The 13300-nt window shown below is 40.9% G+C and overlaps 2 protein-coding genes across 2 annotated transcripts in view; both read right to left on the bottom strand.

Moving 5' to 3' along the window:
- Positions 1-13300, bottom strand: part of LOC134210433 (uncharacterized) — a 121989-nt gene that overhangs the window by 48743 nt on the left and 59946 nt on the right. The gene's annotated exons all lie outside the window — the stretch shown is intronic.
- LOC134213708 (mantle protein-like) lies at positions 3294-4079 on the bottom strand. The gene is made up of 2 exons (XM_062693003.1): positions 3951-4079; positions 3294-3889 (listed from the first exon to the last, which is right to left on the bottom strand). Exons 1-2 carry the CDS (start codon positions 3954-3956, stop codon positions 3344-3346), a joined length of 552 nt encoding a protein of 183 aa, XP_062548987.1. The 5' UTR covers positions 3957-4079; the 3' UTR covers positions 3294-3343.

Below are 13300 nucleotides of genomic sequence, written 5' to 3'. Positions count from 1 at the left end.
AAAGATGGAAATATGCAGGAGTGTTCCATATGCATAGCGGTCTACGTTTGATTTGCCTCATGCCTAAAAATAAGAAAAAATGTAATAATTTACAACATTCATTTACCTTATTAAAATCATATCAAGCAGAAATCCATGTTTCTGTTCATTGTATTTGACGTTTGTTGTTGCCCATTTTTTTCACGATCCATGGCAAACTAGATGAGTTCTAATGTTTTCTACCTCTTGAATGTCAGACTGTAGGGAACTCACGCCGCCATTACCTAGCGCAAAATACTGGATAGGATCTGAAACGAACATAACCACAATCTTCAATGTTTGGCTCCGGCACAATAGAAAAGTTTGGCTTCAGTTTGACAACCAAATCGATTCTATTCGCACCACCCAGGGTTAAACGACTTTTTGGCCAAAAGACACAAACGACACTTTTTGCAGAAAGTTTTTCAGAAAGGACATAATCATTCTTACCAAATAGCATTTTTGGTCAAATGACCTGTTGGGGCAAACAAATTTTTCGGTCAAATGTTGCCGAATGTTCCTTTTGGATGTATGTCGCTTTCGGCTAAACTACATTTTCGGACAAATCATTGTCGATCTGATAACAGTTTCAGATAAATGTTTAATTCGGCTCGGCTATATGTAATTTGGCTAGATGACTTTTGGTTGATATACCAGTATCGACTTAAAAAGTAAAGGTTACGGAATTTTGTTTATTTTCGTCAACATTTTCGTCACGCCGATTTGTCAAAAAGGCCATTTCGCCAAAAGAGTGGCCAGTTTTTGTTGAAATTAACTTTAGCGTGCAATCGTCACAGGGGCCCTCCTTAGCCGTGCGGTAAGACGCGCGGCTACAAAGCAAGACCATGCTGAGGGTGGCTGGGTTCGATTCCCGGTGCCGGTCTAGGAAATTTTCGGATTGGGAATTGTCTCGACTTCCCTGGGCATAAAAGTATCATCGTGTTGGCCTCATGATATACGAATGCAAAAATGGTAACCTGGCTTAGAAACCTCGCAGTTAATAACTATGGAAGTGCTTAATGAAAACTAAGCTGCGAGGCGGCTCTATCCCAGTGTGGGGATGTAATGCCAATAAAAAGAAGAAGAGTGCAATCGTCACCCCTCACAATCGAGACAACTCAATGTTGATATGCGAAATGAGCCCACCATGACTGTTGACGTGTTGTCGAATTAATTGTTTATGTCAATTAATGTAAATAAATAAGAATTGTATTCGTTCGTGTAAAGTCCAACTGAGTGGTGGAATCGGATGCGAATGATTACGGTAGAGATAAATAGGCGAGGAAATTCCAGAATCTCAGAGCGGACATAGCTGTTGAAGACACGAGATCCTCGAATCGTGCGGATGTGGCATTTCTGGCATCCAAAGAAGAGAAAGAAGTTCCCTTGAAAAAGGCCAAATACATTCGGCCGAAACGTCGGGTAATTTCAAAATCTAGCCGTTTTGATTATCCTCAGACTGAGAAAGCCACATCCATAAGTTAAAATTAATTTTATTAATGTTAATGTACCGAATCACGAATTACGGTAAGTGTCTCTGTTCCACCTTTATTCGTCTCTTCTGGCAGAGATGAATCTACATATAAATTTTCATCTTTTCCACAGCCGGAAGAATAATACCATAAATTCAGGGCTACAGCAACACTCCTGTCGAATCTCGCTGATGGAACTCCGAACTTGCCTACCAAATCAGCAACTCCCCCCAAAAGTAAGTCACGATTATGATATACCCTCTAAGAAGATAATCGCTCCAATACTCTCAATGACAAATAATATTTCCCGTTAACAGTTACATAATTGCCGTTGGGAACTCTCCTACGAAACAAAATTGCTTTCAAGGGTGTTTGACCAAAATCGAAAAATGCACACAAACTATTCAACGTGTAAATTCCACGAAATACAGCAGGACACAGATTCTACAATCACCCTCGTCGAGGCGTTAGGTGATCTACCAGACCGGAATCAGTCTTGCACAGATTCAACAAGTTACTGACCGGAACGAAACAAGCCTCTGCGACTCTGCCTATGAGGCACCCAGAATCAGGTCGGCGTGACTTTTCGAAAGTATGGATCGTTACCGGAGGGGTATATTGTAGCGTTAGGATGACCCGATTTGAACTTCTGGGAAGATGTAATCTGCGCGCAGAGGAACGGCCTTATTCCCACACTGACGGTCAGAAGGAGACAGCAAGGATTGGGTCGAATTTCGAGCATAAATGTCATCTACAACATGGCGTTGAAAATGCAATTATAAGCTAACCCAAGCTTTAAATTTGACTTGATTCCAATGGATCTGTTACAGGTCACCTGTGTGTCAGTCTTCCGAAATGCTTATGCAACACGGAATGTTGGATCCTCGTACCTGTTCCTCCCACTGGTAAGTACATAACTCTGAAAGTATGCAGTATGCAAAGTATGCAAACATAATACACAATAACTTCTCCATTTGATTCCAGCATACCTAAGCGGTTTAGCTACTTTTAGTCTTGCTCTTCCTATGGTCACGGTTGTAGAGAACCAAAGAAATGCAGTATCGTGAAGTATCTTCATATGCAGAAACACCAGCAGCAGAGAACATGAATTTCTATCTTTCTATTCTTTTTCATTAAAGGCATTGAAAAACCTCAAAGTACGAACAAGTTGCATCAAGATGTCAAAAACGTTCGAATTGTGATCAATGTTTCATTAACATTAATGCAGTATGCGTTTGGCATTGTTGCATACACGGAACAAAATCATTAAGTTGCATATTTTTGACCATGTAACTTCAATGCGTCTTTCAAAATTGAATTGTTTGTTTAAATTAAGTTATGGATACGTTGAGTGTATCTTCTTGTTTGATTTGGCGTCGTTCAACGTTTTGACAACTCACAATTTATTCCGGTGATGGTGCAATCAAATAACAGGAAACCTGAATACAAAAATTCATAATAGTATGGTTTTCAAGGTGAGTCAACATGCAGTCTCTTCGAAGTGTTGAATTATGCTGTGGTAGAGTGAAGGACTATCAATCACAAGATCCATAAATCAAATTCAGATTTACATTTCCATTTTTTTTTCGCTGTAGTATTTTGCAACATTATTGCAATTTTACTGCAATCAAAAGATGTTTCCGTAGGCTCCACCCCTTGCACTTTTTAGATTGCAAGAGAGTTATATTTGGTGGCACATACGCAAAGATTGTTTCTTTCTGAATAGTTGCAACGCAATGAAATGATTAGTAGTGAAACAAGCTGTGCTGCTTGGGCAATGAATTACAAAAAACAGTGTTGACATACAATGACTAACTCATTCATTTATTACATAACAATTGATCACAAATCGCTTAGAACAGTCCCCAGTGCTTGTCCTTGTGCTCCTTAACATGAACAGTCACTGGAACCTGCTTCTCGACGTACACCGGCTTCTGAACGATCACTGGAACTTGCTTCTCAACATGAACTGCGTATGGCTTGGGCACTTCGACGTATTCCTTGTGGACGACTGGGACCTTAACCTCAACTGGGTAGGGAACTGGACGATCGACGTGGTATGGGACCTTCTTTTCAACAACTACTGGCACTCGCTTTTCGACGTAGACTGGGACCTTCTTTTCGACGTGCACCGGGTAGGGGACCTTCACTTCAACTGGGACGTGTTTCTCGACCTCGACTGGGTATGGGACTGGGACCTTCTTGGTGATGGTGGTCGAAACGTGCTTTACTTCCTTGTGGTGATCAAAATCCAGACCATGATAATTATTATGGAGGTCAAAATCGAGGTTGTCATGGCCGTAGCCCAGTTCCCAAAGGCCACGCTTCTCCTTCTTGCTGGAATCGTCAACTGCCGCGCTGGATGCGATGGCCAATGCCATGGACAACATAATGAACGCCTGTAAGTATGACGATAATTAGCGATTAATTTGAGATTGATGAAAATTTTGTTTTACTTACCTTCATGTTGGATGTTTCCACGAGTGTATTGCTTGGATCGATCAAAGCCGATGAAACGTCTTCAAACGAGTGATACTGAACTGTTAACCACCGAAACTTTTTATACGTTTCGCACCGATCTTCGTTGTAATTAATTGCATTTATTAGTTCGTCTCTCACACTTGATACTCGTTTGTCTTTTGAGAAATTAGGAAGCAAAACGGCATTGATTCATTTTCGAAACCCCAGTTGTAGGTGGCCATCGATTATATCACCCAAACAACGGCACCACCGGTGCCGACATTTTTCACCTGTTACTAGCAGACGGCAATCGATAAATCGAATTAAAAAGCACTTTACAAGTGCGTGACAAATGTCACCATTCGTGTGTGTGCGCCGATAAATGCGTAAATACCTTTCAAACATTTGTCATTCGACACGTTTTTGGTGCTCAATGGCCCTCGGAATGCCGCGGAATCCAAACGGCGACATCCGATTTGTTCGAAATCGGTTCCTCGTTCCAATGGAATGGATTTGGTTGATAAATTGTAAAACAAATATTTTATGTGGATTGAAGGTTGGAACGATGTTCAACAGAATGCATTCAGCTGAGGGGTTTTTGGACCAACCAACCGGTAGCCCGGTAGATCAATCCGTTGCTTGGGTTACTTTAATTAAACTGATTTCGGGTGTAAATTTGTAAATTCTGAAAATGCAGTGAAAAAAATGGCAAAACATTAAACAAAGGACTTCAATTATGCAGAATGCTTTCATGGGAAGAAAAATTGAGCATGCCGAAAAATAACCACAGGATATAATTATGCTGTAATCTGAAAAGCGTACCCCTGCGATGGGAGAACAAAGGACAAGAATGACCCTCTCGCGGTAGTAAATGATAATGTCGTTCCTTGATGATGATGGTGATGATAATGTCTGGTGGACTCACCTACCGTTTTACGTGAGCTGAATGTCAATGGCAGCGCTGCGGTTAATTCGGGGAAAATAACGTTCTGCACAGATTTATTTATCGCGGGCAAGTTTTCTGCCAGAAGCAGTTTTGATGGGCCGTTACGCATCGATTACGGGTGAAGCCTGTTATGTAAATGAGGTGGCAAGCAATTTTGCCAAATTTTCATGATATTATAATTTCTGGTTGACGATGCAATAATCGAATTCATTTGAGCTCGTCACCCGTCGCATCGTCAGTTCAGTACCAATAATTTCCTACCGGCTTCTTGAGTCTAAAATTAATCAACGTCATCGTAACGGAATATTTCTGCTCTTTAACCTTGTCATTGCTCTGGTTTTCCAATCCACTAAACCGGACCAATACATTATTCATAAGATTTCCTTCCATACTTCCTGTATCGGTTTCGTTTGCTCGCTTGAATTGAATGCCTACCGCACGGTGTCGTACCTTGAAAACCCAATCTACATACGGTTTCACCCGCTACGTATCGGGAGCCCCAGTACGGCTAACAAAGAATGAAGAAAGATCAACAAACAAAAGCACCAAAATCATAGGTTATCCTCCTATTTGGATGCACATAAAAAATGGGAAACAAAAACAGAAACACCAAACACAAACCCACAGTTAGGCGATGCATAGAGCACGATGTCGCCAGCTCGGAGGAGATGGACGAGGAAGGGAACTTCCAAGCGAGCAGCAGCGTGAGTCGCGTGGCCCCTTCCGAACATACATATGTTGTGCCGCGCTGTTTGCGCCTTGTGCCGCCGGGCAACACAGTGAACAGTCGAAACGAAATCGACGAATCGAACTTACTATTTAGGCCCATGGAAATAGCTGATTGTGTGGGCAACCACCGACATCACTATACGGTGGAAGGAAACGGCGTTAGAATGTTTTTCTCTGCTTGGATGTGGCGCTTGAATAGAGAATGAAAAATCAACAAAACAGATCTACAACCTATGAAAATACTAAAATTTGAAAATATATAAAGGTAATATCTTCGGAAACATCAAGTACGAGACAATATAGTCGGCCTCACTTATAAGGTATCTGTGGCTGTAATCAAGTGGTGGAATTAAAAATCCTAAATCAAAGCAAATGAAAAAATGTGAAATTCAAAAACAATATGACTTTTTTCGTTCAAAATCTTGAGCGAATAAGATTTTGAACGAAAAAAGTCATATTGTTTTCAAATTTCACATTTTTCGATCGATTCTTTAAATTATTTGAGTGGCCTTCCCAAAAAAACATATATTTAGACTACTCTAAATATTTTTAAATTTAAAACAAGAAAACAGAAAAAGTACTGTTTTCAAATTTGGCTTAACATTTGCCCGATTGTGAACCAACATCAGGGCAATGCTTCTAGTCGGTTCACACATGCAGTACTTTTCCAATTTTTGTTATCGATTTGCTATGTACAATTATCTGAATGCACTAATTTTATAATGAGCGTGTTTGATATTGTTTACACAATAATCTAAATGTAATAATTTTACACATTTTTTTTACACATTTATTACATTTCACATATTTTTCATTTCTTATCCTCATTTGTTTATTGAAGTTATTGCTCGAAAGCATTAGTATGTAGAAGTTTGCAAAGAGAAGGTTTCGCCAAACCTACGCAACGCGACTGAAATTGTCCGTCTGGGAATACTGTAGGGTTATAGTTTGTACACCAGGCCATCATGTCGTATATTGACGAATGCCTTCTCGATATCAAGAATGCAATGGCGGAGGTTTTTGAGGCAACCTTGCTCCGTCTGAGGACGTTGGCAACTCGGGTTAATTGGTTGTGTACGGTTGATCGAGTTCGTTCGAAGCCAAGCTGTTCCTCGAGCAAGATGTTGTGATTTTCGACAGACTCAAGTAGCCGGCAGAGAAGGCTGATGGCACGATAACTTTTGGAAGAGGAAGAATCCTTTCCAGGCTTTCGGATGGGAATGACTTTGGCTCACTTTCCGGACGATGGGAAGTAGCTGAGACGGAGACACTGATTAAAGATCCGCGAGAAAGCCTTCTTTCAAGAGGCCCGGAAGCCTCCTTTCAAGAGGCCCGGAAGCTTCCTTTCAAGAGGCCCGGAAGCCTCCTTTCAAGAGGCCCGAAAGCCTCCTTTCAAGAGGCCCGGAAGCCTCCTTTCAAGAGGCCCGGAAGCCTCCTTCCAAGAGGCCCGGAAGCCTCCTTTCAAGAGGCCCGGAAGCCTCCTTTCAAGAGGCCCGGAAGCCTCCTTTCAAGAGGCCCGGAAGCCTCCTTTCAAGAAGCCCGGAAGCTTGCTTTCAAGAGTTACGGAAGCCTCCTTTCAAGAGGCCCGGAAGCCTTCTGTCAAGAGTTACGGAAGCCTCCTTTCAAGAGGCCCGAAAGCCTCCTTTCAAGAGGTCCGGAGGCCTCCTTTCAAGAGGCCCGGAAGCCTCCTTTCAAGAGGCCCGGAAGCCTCCTTTCAAGAGGCCCGGAAGCCTCCTTTCAAGAGGCCCGGAAGCCTCCTTTCAAGAGGCCCGGAAGCCTCCTTTCAAGAGGCCCGGAAGCCTCCTTTCAAGAGGCCCGGAAGCCTCCTTTCAAGAGGCCCGGAAGCCTCCTTTCAAGAGGCCCGGAAGCCTCCTTTCAAGAGGCCCGGAAGCCTCCTTTCAAGAGGCCCCGAAGCCTCCTTTCAAGAGGCCCGGAAGCCTCCTTTCAAGAGGCCCGGAAGCCTCCTTTCAAGAGGCCTGGAAGCCTCCTTTCAAGAGGCCCGGAAGCCTCCTTTCAAGAGGCCAGGAAGCCTCCTTTCAAGAGGCCCTGAAGCCTCCTTTCAAGAGGCCCGGAAGCCTCCTTTCAAGAGGCCAGGAAGCCTCCTTTCAAGAGGCCAGAAGCCTCCTTTCAAGAGGCCCGGAAGCCTCCTTTCAAGAGGCCAGGAAGCCTCCTTTCAAGAGGCCCGGAAGCCTCCTTTCAAGAGGCCCTGAAGCCTCCTTTCAAGAGGCCAGGAAGCCTCCTTTCAAGAGGCCCTGGAAGCCTCCTTTCAAGAGGCCAGGAAGCCTCCTTTCAAGAGGCCCGGAAGCCTCCTTTCAAGAGGCCCGAAGCCTCCTTTCAAGAGGCCCGGAAGCCTCCTTTCAAGAGGCCCGGAAGCCTCCTTTCAAGAGGCCCGGAAGCCTCCTTTCAAGAGGCCCGAAGCCTCCTTTCAAGAGGCCAGGAAGCCTCCTTTCAAGAGGCCAGGAAGCCTCCTTTCAAGAGGCCTGAAGCCTCCTTTCAAGAGGCCTGGAAGCCTCCTTTCAAGAGGCCTGGAAGCCTCCTTTCAAGAGGCCCGGAAGCCTCCTTTCAAGAGGCCCGGAAGCCTCCTTTCAAGAGGCCAGAAGCCTCCTTTCAAGAGGCCCGGAAGCCTCCTTTCAAGAGGCCTGAAGCCTCCTTTCAAGAGGCCCGGAAGCCTCCTTTCAAGAGGCCAGGAAGCCTCCTTTCAAGAGGCCAGGAAGCCTCCTTTCAAGAGGCCCGGAAGCCTCCTTTCAAGAGGCCCGGAAGCCTCCTTTCAAGAGGCCCGAAGCCTCCTTTCAAGAGGCCCGGAAGCCTCCTTTCAAGAGGCCCGGAAGCCTCCTTTCAAGAGGCCCGAAGCCTCCTTTCAAGAGGCCCGGAAGCCTCCTTTCAAGAGGCCCAGGAAGCCTCCTTTCAAGAGGCCAGAAGCCTCCTTTCAAGAGGCCAGAAGCCTCCTTTCAAGAGGCCCAGAAACCTCCTTTCAAGAGGCCTGGAAGCCACCTTACAAGAGGCCTGGAAGCCTCCTTTCAAGAAGCCCGGAAGCCTCCTTTCAAGAGGCCCGGAAACCTCCTCTTAAGAGGCCCGAAAGCCTCCTTTCAAGAGGCCCGAAAGCCTTCTTTCAAGAGGCCAGGAAGCCTCCTTTCAAGAGGCCTGGAAGCCTCCTTTCAAGAGGCCCGAAGCCTCCTTTCAAGAGGCCCGGAAGCCTCCTTTCAAGAGGCCCGGAAGCCCCCTTTCAAGAGCCCGGGAAGCACCCTTTTCACGTGCCCCGACGCCTCCTTGCAAAAGGCCCGGACGCCTCCTTTCAAGAGGCCCGGAAGCCTCCTCTCAAGAGGCCTGGTAGCCCCCTTTCAAGAGGCTCGGAAGCCTCCTTTCAAGAGGCCTGAAGCCTCCTTTCAAGAGGCCCGGAAGCCTCCTTTCAAGAGGCCAGCAAGCCTGCTTTCAAGAGGCCCGGAAGCCCCCTTACGAGAGGCCGGAAGCCTCCTTTCAAGAGGCCCGGAAGCCTCCTTTCAAGAGGCCCGGAAGCCTCCTTTCAAGAGGCCCGGAAGCCTCCTTTCAAGAGGCCCGGAAGCCTTCTTTCAAGAGGCCCAGAAGCCTCCTTTCAAGAGGCCCGGAAGCCTCCTTTCAAGAGGCCCGGAAGCCTCCTTTCAAGAGGCCCGGAAGCCTTCTTTCAAGAGGTTCGGAAGCCTCCTTTAATAGCTCAGAGGGGCTTTTCAATAAGCCTAGAAGCCTTAAGTTACTCGAAAGCTGCTTTTCAAGAGGCTCGGAATCTTCTTTTCAAGACCTCGACATAATGAAAATTTCAGCCAACTTTATGGACAGCCATATATCTCGTTAATTTTCAGTAACATTTTTCATATATCATATGAGTTACACTTATTTTCATTTACAGCAAGAAATTAGGGTCATCTCAATTGATAAAAAAAAGTCCGAAGGGGAACCTTTCAAGAAAAAGAGACCGCTGATCTAAAGGTATCTGTCTGCGAGTGACATTTTGCATTCGAATCAAATCATTGGTGAGTGAATCGATGGTTAGGGTGTTGCTTACCTGCCGAGCAGTCAGTACATGATGGCCCCAGGCCACCAGCGGAATTTTTCCACCATCTGCGGGCATTTTCCGTTTCCTCTTAGGCGATATATCTTGAAACAACGGTGACAAATTCTTCCGTTTCTTCACCATTCCCAGTGGACTACCAGTGTTCCCGTTTATGATGCAACCTTTTACGAAGGACACGCATCCGTTCTTGTTTTCTTGGTTCTTGTTTCTTCACATGTCATAAGACGAATTTGTATATCCCATTTAATTCCACCACTTGATTGTACCTTGACAGATACGTATTTTTTTTTTTATATCTTTATTAAAGAGATTTTCAGCCCTAGGCTGGCTCATCTCTAACTGAGGTACGTATTTCTACCTCAACAGTAAAGTCGTCTTCAGTGTCTAGTACTTGACTCGATTTGTCTTTTTTCTTGTTTCTTGTTTCTTGTTTCTTCTTTCTTGTTTCTTGTTTCTTGTTTCTTGTTTCTTGTTTCTTGTTTCTTGTTTCTTGTTTCTTGTTTCTTGTTTCTTGTTTCTTGTTTCTTGTTTCTTGTTTCTTGTTTCTTGTTTCTTGTTTCTTGTTTCTTGTTTCTTGTTTCTTGTTTCTTGTTTCTTGTTTCTTGTTTCTTGTTTCTTGTTTCTTGTTTCTTGTTTCTTGTTTCTTGTTTCTTGTTTCTTGTTTCTGTTTCTTGTTTCTTGTTTCTTGTTTCTTGTTTCTTGTTTCTTGTTTCTTGTTTCTTGTTTCTTGTTTCTTGTTTCTTGTTTCTTGTTTCTTGTTTCTCTTGTTTCTTGTTTCTTGTTTCTTGTTTCTTGTTTCTTGTTTCTTGTTTCTTGTTTCTTGTTTCTTGTTTCTTGTTTCTTGTTTCTTGTTTCTTGTTTCTTGTTTCTTGTTTCTTGTTTCTTGTTTCTTGTTTCTTGTTTCTTGTTTCTTGTTTCTTGTTTCTTGTTTCTTGTTTCTTGTTTCTTGTTTCTTGTTTCTTTTCTTGTTTCTTGTTTCTTGTTTCTTGTTTCTTGTTTCTTGTTTCTTGTTTCTTGTTTCTTGTTTCTTGTTTCTTGTTTCTTGTTTCTTGTTTCTTGTTTCTTGTTTCTTGTTTCTTGTTTCTTGTTTCTTGTTTCTTGTTTCTTGTTTCTTGTTTCTTGTTTCTTGTTTCTTGTTTCTTGTTTCTTGTTTCTTGTTTCTTGTTTCTTGTTTCTTGTTTCTTGTTTCTTGTTTCTTGTTTCTTGTTTCTTGTTTCTTGTTTCTTGTTTCTTGTTTCTTGTTTCTTGTTTCTTGTTTCTTGTTTCTTGTTTCTTGTTTCTTGTTTCTTGTTTCTTGTTTCTTGTTTCTTGTTTCTTGTTTCTTGTTTCTTGTTTCTTGTTTCTTGTTTCTTGTTTCTTGTTTCTTGTTTCTTGTTTCTTGTTTCTTGTTTCTTGTTTCTTGTTTCTTGTTTTCTTGTTTCTTGTTTCTTGTTTCTTGTTTCTTGTTTCTTGTTTCTTGTTTCTTGTTTCTTGTTTCTTGTTTCTTGTTTCTTGTTTCTTGTTTCTTGTTTCTTGTTTCTTGTTTCTTATTTCTTGTTTCTTGTTTCTTGTTTCTTGTTTCTTGTTTCTTGTTTCTTGTTTCTTGTTTCTTGTTTCTTGTTTCTTGTTTCTTGTTTCTTGTTTCTTGTTTCTTGTTTCTTGTTTCTTGTTTCTTGTTTCTTGTTTCTTGTTTCTTGTTTCTTGTTTCTTGTTTCTTGTTTCTTGTTTCTTGTTTCTTGTTTCTTGTTTCTTGTTTCTTGTTTCTTGTTTCTTGTTTCTTGTTTCTTATTTCTTGTTTCTTGTTTCTTGTTTCTTGTTTCTTGTTTCTTGTTTCTTGTTTCTTGTTTCTTGTTTCTTGTTTCTTGTTTCTTGTTTCTTGTTTCTTGTTTCTTGTTTCTTGTTTCTTGTTTCTTGTTTCTTGTTTCTTGTTTCTTGTTTCTTGTTTCTTGTTTCTTGTTTCTTATTTCTTGTTTCTTGTTTCTTGTTTCTTGTTTCTTGTTTCTTGTTTCTTGTTTCTTGTTTCTTGTTTCTTGTTTCTTGTTTCTTGTTCCTTGTTTCTTGTTTCTTGTTTCTTGTTTCTTGTTTCTTGTTTCTTGTTTCTTGTTTCTTGTTTCTTGTTTCTTGTTTCTTGTTTCTTGTTTCTTGTTTCTTGTTTCTTGTTTCTTGTTTCTTGTTTCTTGTTTCTTGTTTCTTGTTTCTTGTTTCTTGTTTCTTGTTTCTTGTTTCTTGTTTCTTGTTTCTTGTTTCTTGTTTCTTGTTTCTTGTTTCTTGTTTCTTGTTTCTTGTTTCTTGTTTCTTGTTTCTTGTTTCTTGTTTCTTGTTTCTTGTTTCTTGTTTCTTGTTTCTTGTTTCTTGTTTCTTGTTTCTTGTTTCTTGTTTCTTGTTTCTTGTTTCTTGTTTCTTGTTTCTTGTTTCTTGTTTCTTGTTTCTTGTTTCTTGTTTCTTGTTTCTTGTTTCTTGTTTCTTGTTTCTTGTTTCTTGTTTCTTGTTTCTTGTTTCTTGTTTCTTGTTTCTTGTTTCTTGTTTCTTGTTTCTTGTTTCTTGTTTCTTGTTTCTTGTTTCTTGTTTCTTGTTTCTTGTTTCTTGTTTCTTGTTTCTTGTTTCTTGTTTCTTGTTTCTTGTTTCTTGTTTCTTGTTTCTTGTTTCTTGTTTCTTGTTTCTTGTTTCTTGTTTCTTGTTTCTTGTTTCTTGTTTCTTGTTTCTTGTTTCTTGTTTCTTGTTTCTTGTTTCTTGTTTCTTGTTTCTTGTTTCTTGTTTCTTGTTTCTTGTTTCTTGTTTCTTGTTTCTTGTTTCTTGTTTCTTGTTTCTTGTTTCTTGTTTCTTGTTTCTTGTTTCTTGTTTCTTGTTTCTTGTTTCTTGTTTCTTATTTCTTGTTTCTTGTTTCTTGTTTCTTGTTTCTTGTTTCTTGTTTCTTGTTTCTTGTTTCTTGTTTCTTGTTTCTTGTTTCTTGTTTCTTGTTTCTTGTTTCTTGTTTCTTGTTTCTTGTTTCTTGTTTCTTGTTTCTTGTTTCTTGTTTCTTGTTTCTTGTTTCTTGTTTCTTGTTTCTTGTTTCTTGTTTCTTGTTTCTTGTTTCTTGTTTCTTGTTTCTTGTTTCTTGTTTCTTGTTTCTTGTTTCTTGTTTCTTGTTTCTTGTTTCTTGTTTCTTGTTTCTTGTTTCTTGTTTCTTGTTTCTTGTTTCTTGTTTCTTGTTTCTTGTTTCTTGTTTCTTGTTTCTTGTTTCTTGTTTCTTGTTTCTTGTTTCTTGTTTCTTGTTTCTTGTTTCTTGTTTCTTGTTTCTTGTTTCTTGTTTCTTGTTTCTTGTTTCTTGTTTCTTGTTTCTTGTTTCTTGTTTCTTGTTTCTTGTTTCTTGTTTCTTGTTTCTTGTTTCTTGTTTCTTGTTTCTTGTTTCTTGTTTCTTGTTTCTTGTTTCTTGTTTCTTGTTTCTTGTTTCTTATTTCTTGTTTCTTGTTTCTTGTTTCTTGTTTCTTGTTTCTTGTTTCTTGTTTCTTGTTTCTTGTTTCTTGTTTCTTGTTTCTTGTTTCTTGTTTCTTGTTTCTTGTTTCTTGTTTCTTGTTTCTTGTTTCTTGTTTCTTGTTTCTTGTTTCTTGTTTCTTGTTTCTTGTTTCTTGTTTCTTGTTTCTTGTTTCTTGTTTCTTGTTTCTTGTTTCTTGT

This window comes from Armigeres subalbatus, chromosome 2 (genome assembly GCF_024139115.2).
Source record: "Armigeres subalbatus isolate Guangzhou_Male chromosome 2, GZ_Asu_2, whole genome shotgun sequence".
NCBI classification, from domain to species: domain Eukaryota; kingdom Metazoa; phylum Arthropoda; class Insecta; order Diptera; family Culicidae; genus Armigeres; species Armigeres subalbatus.
The sequence above is the reverse complement of the archived record's forward strand: the minus strand, read 5'-3'. Positions and strand labels throughout refer to the sequence as shown.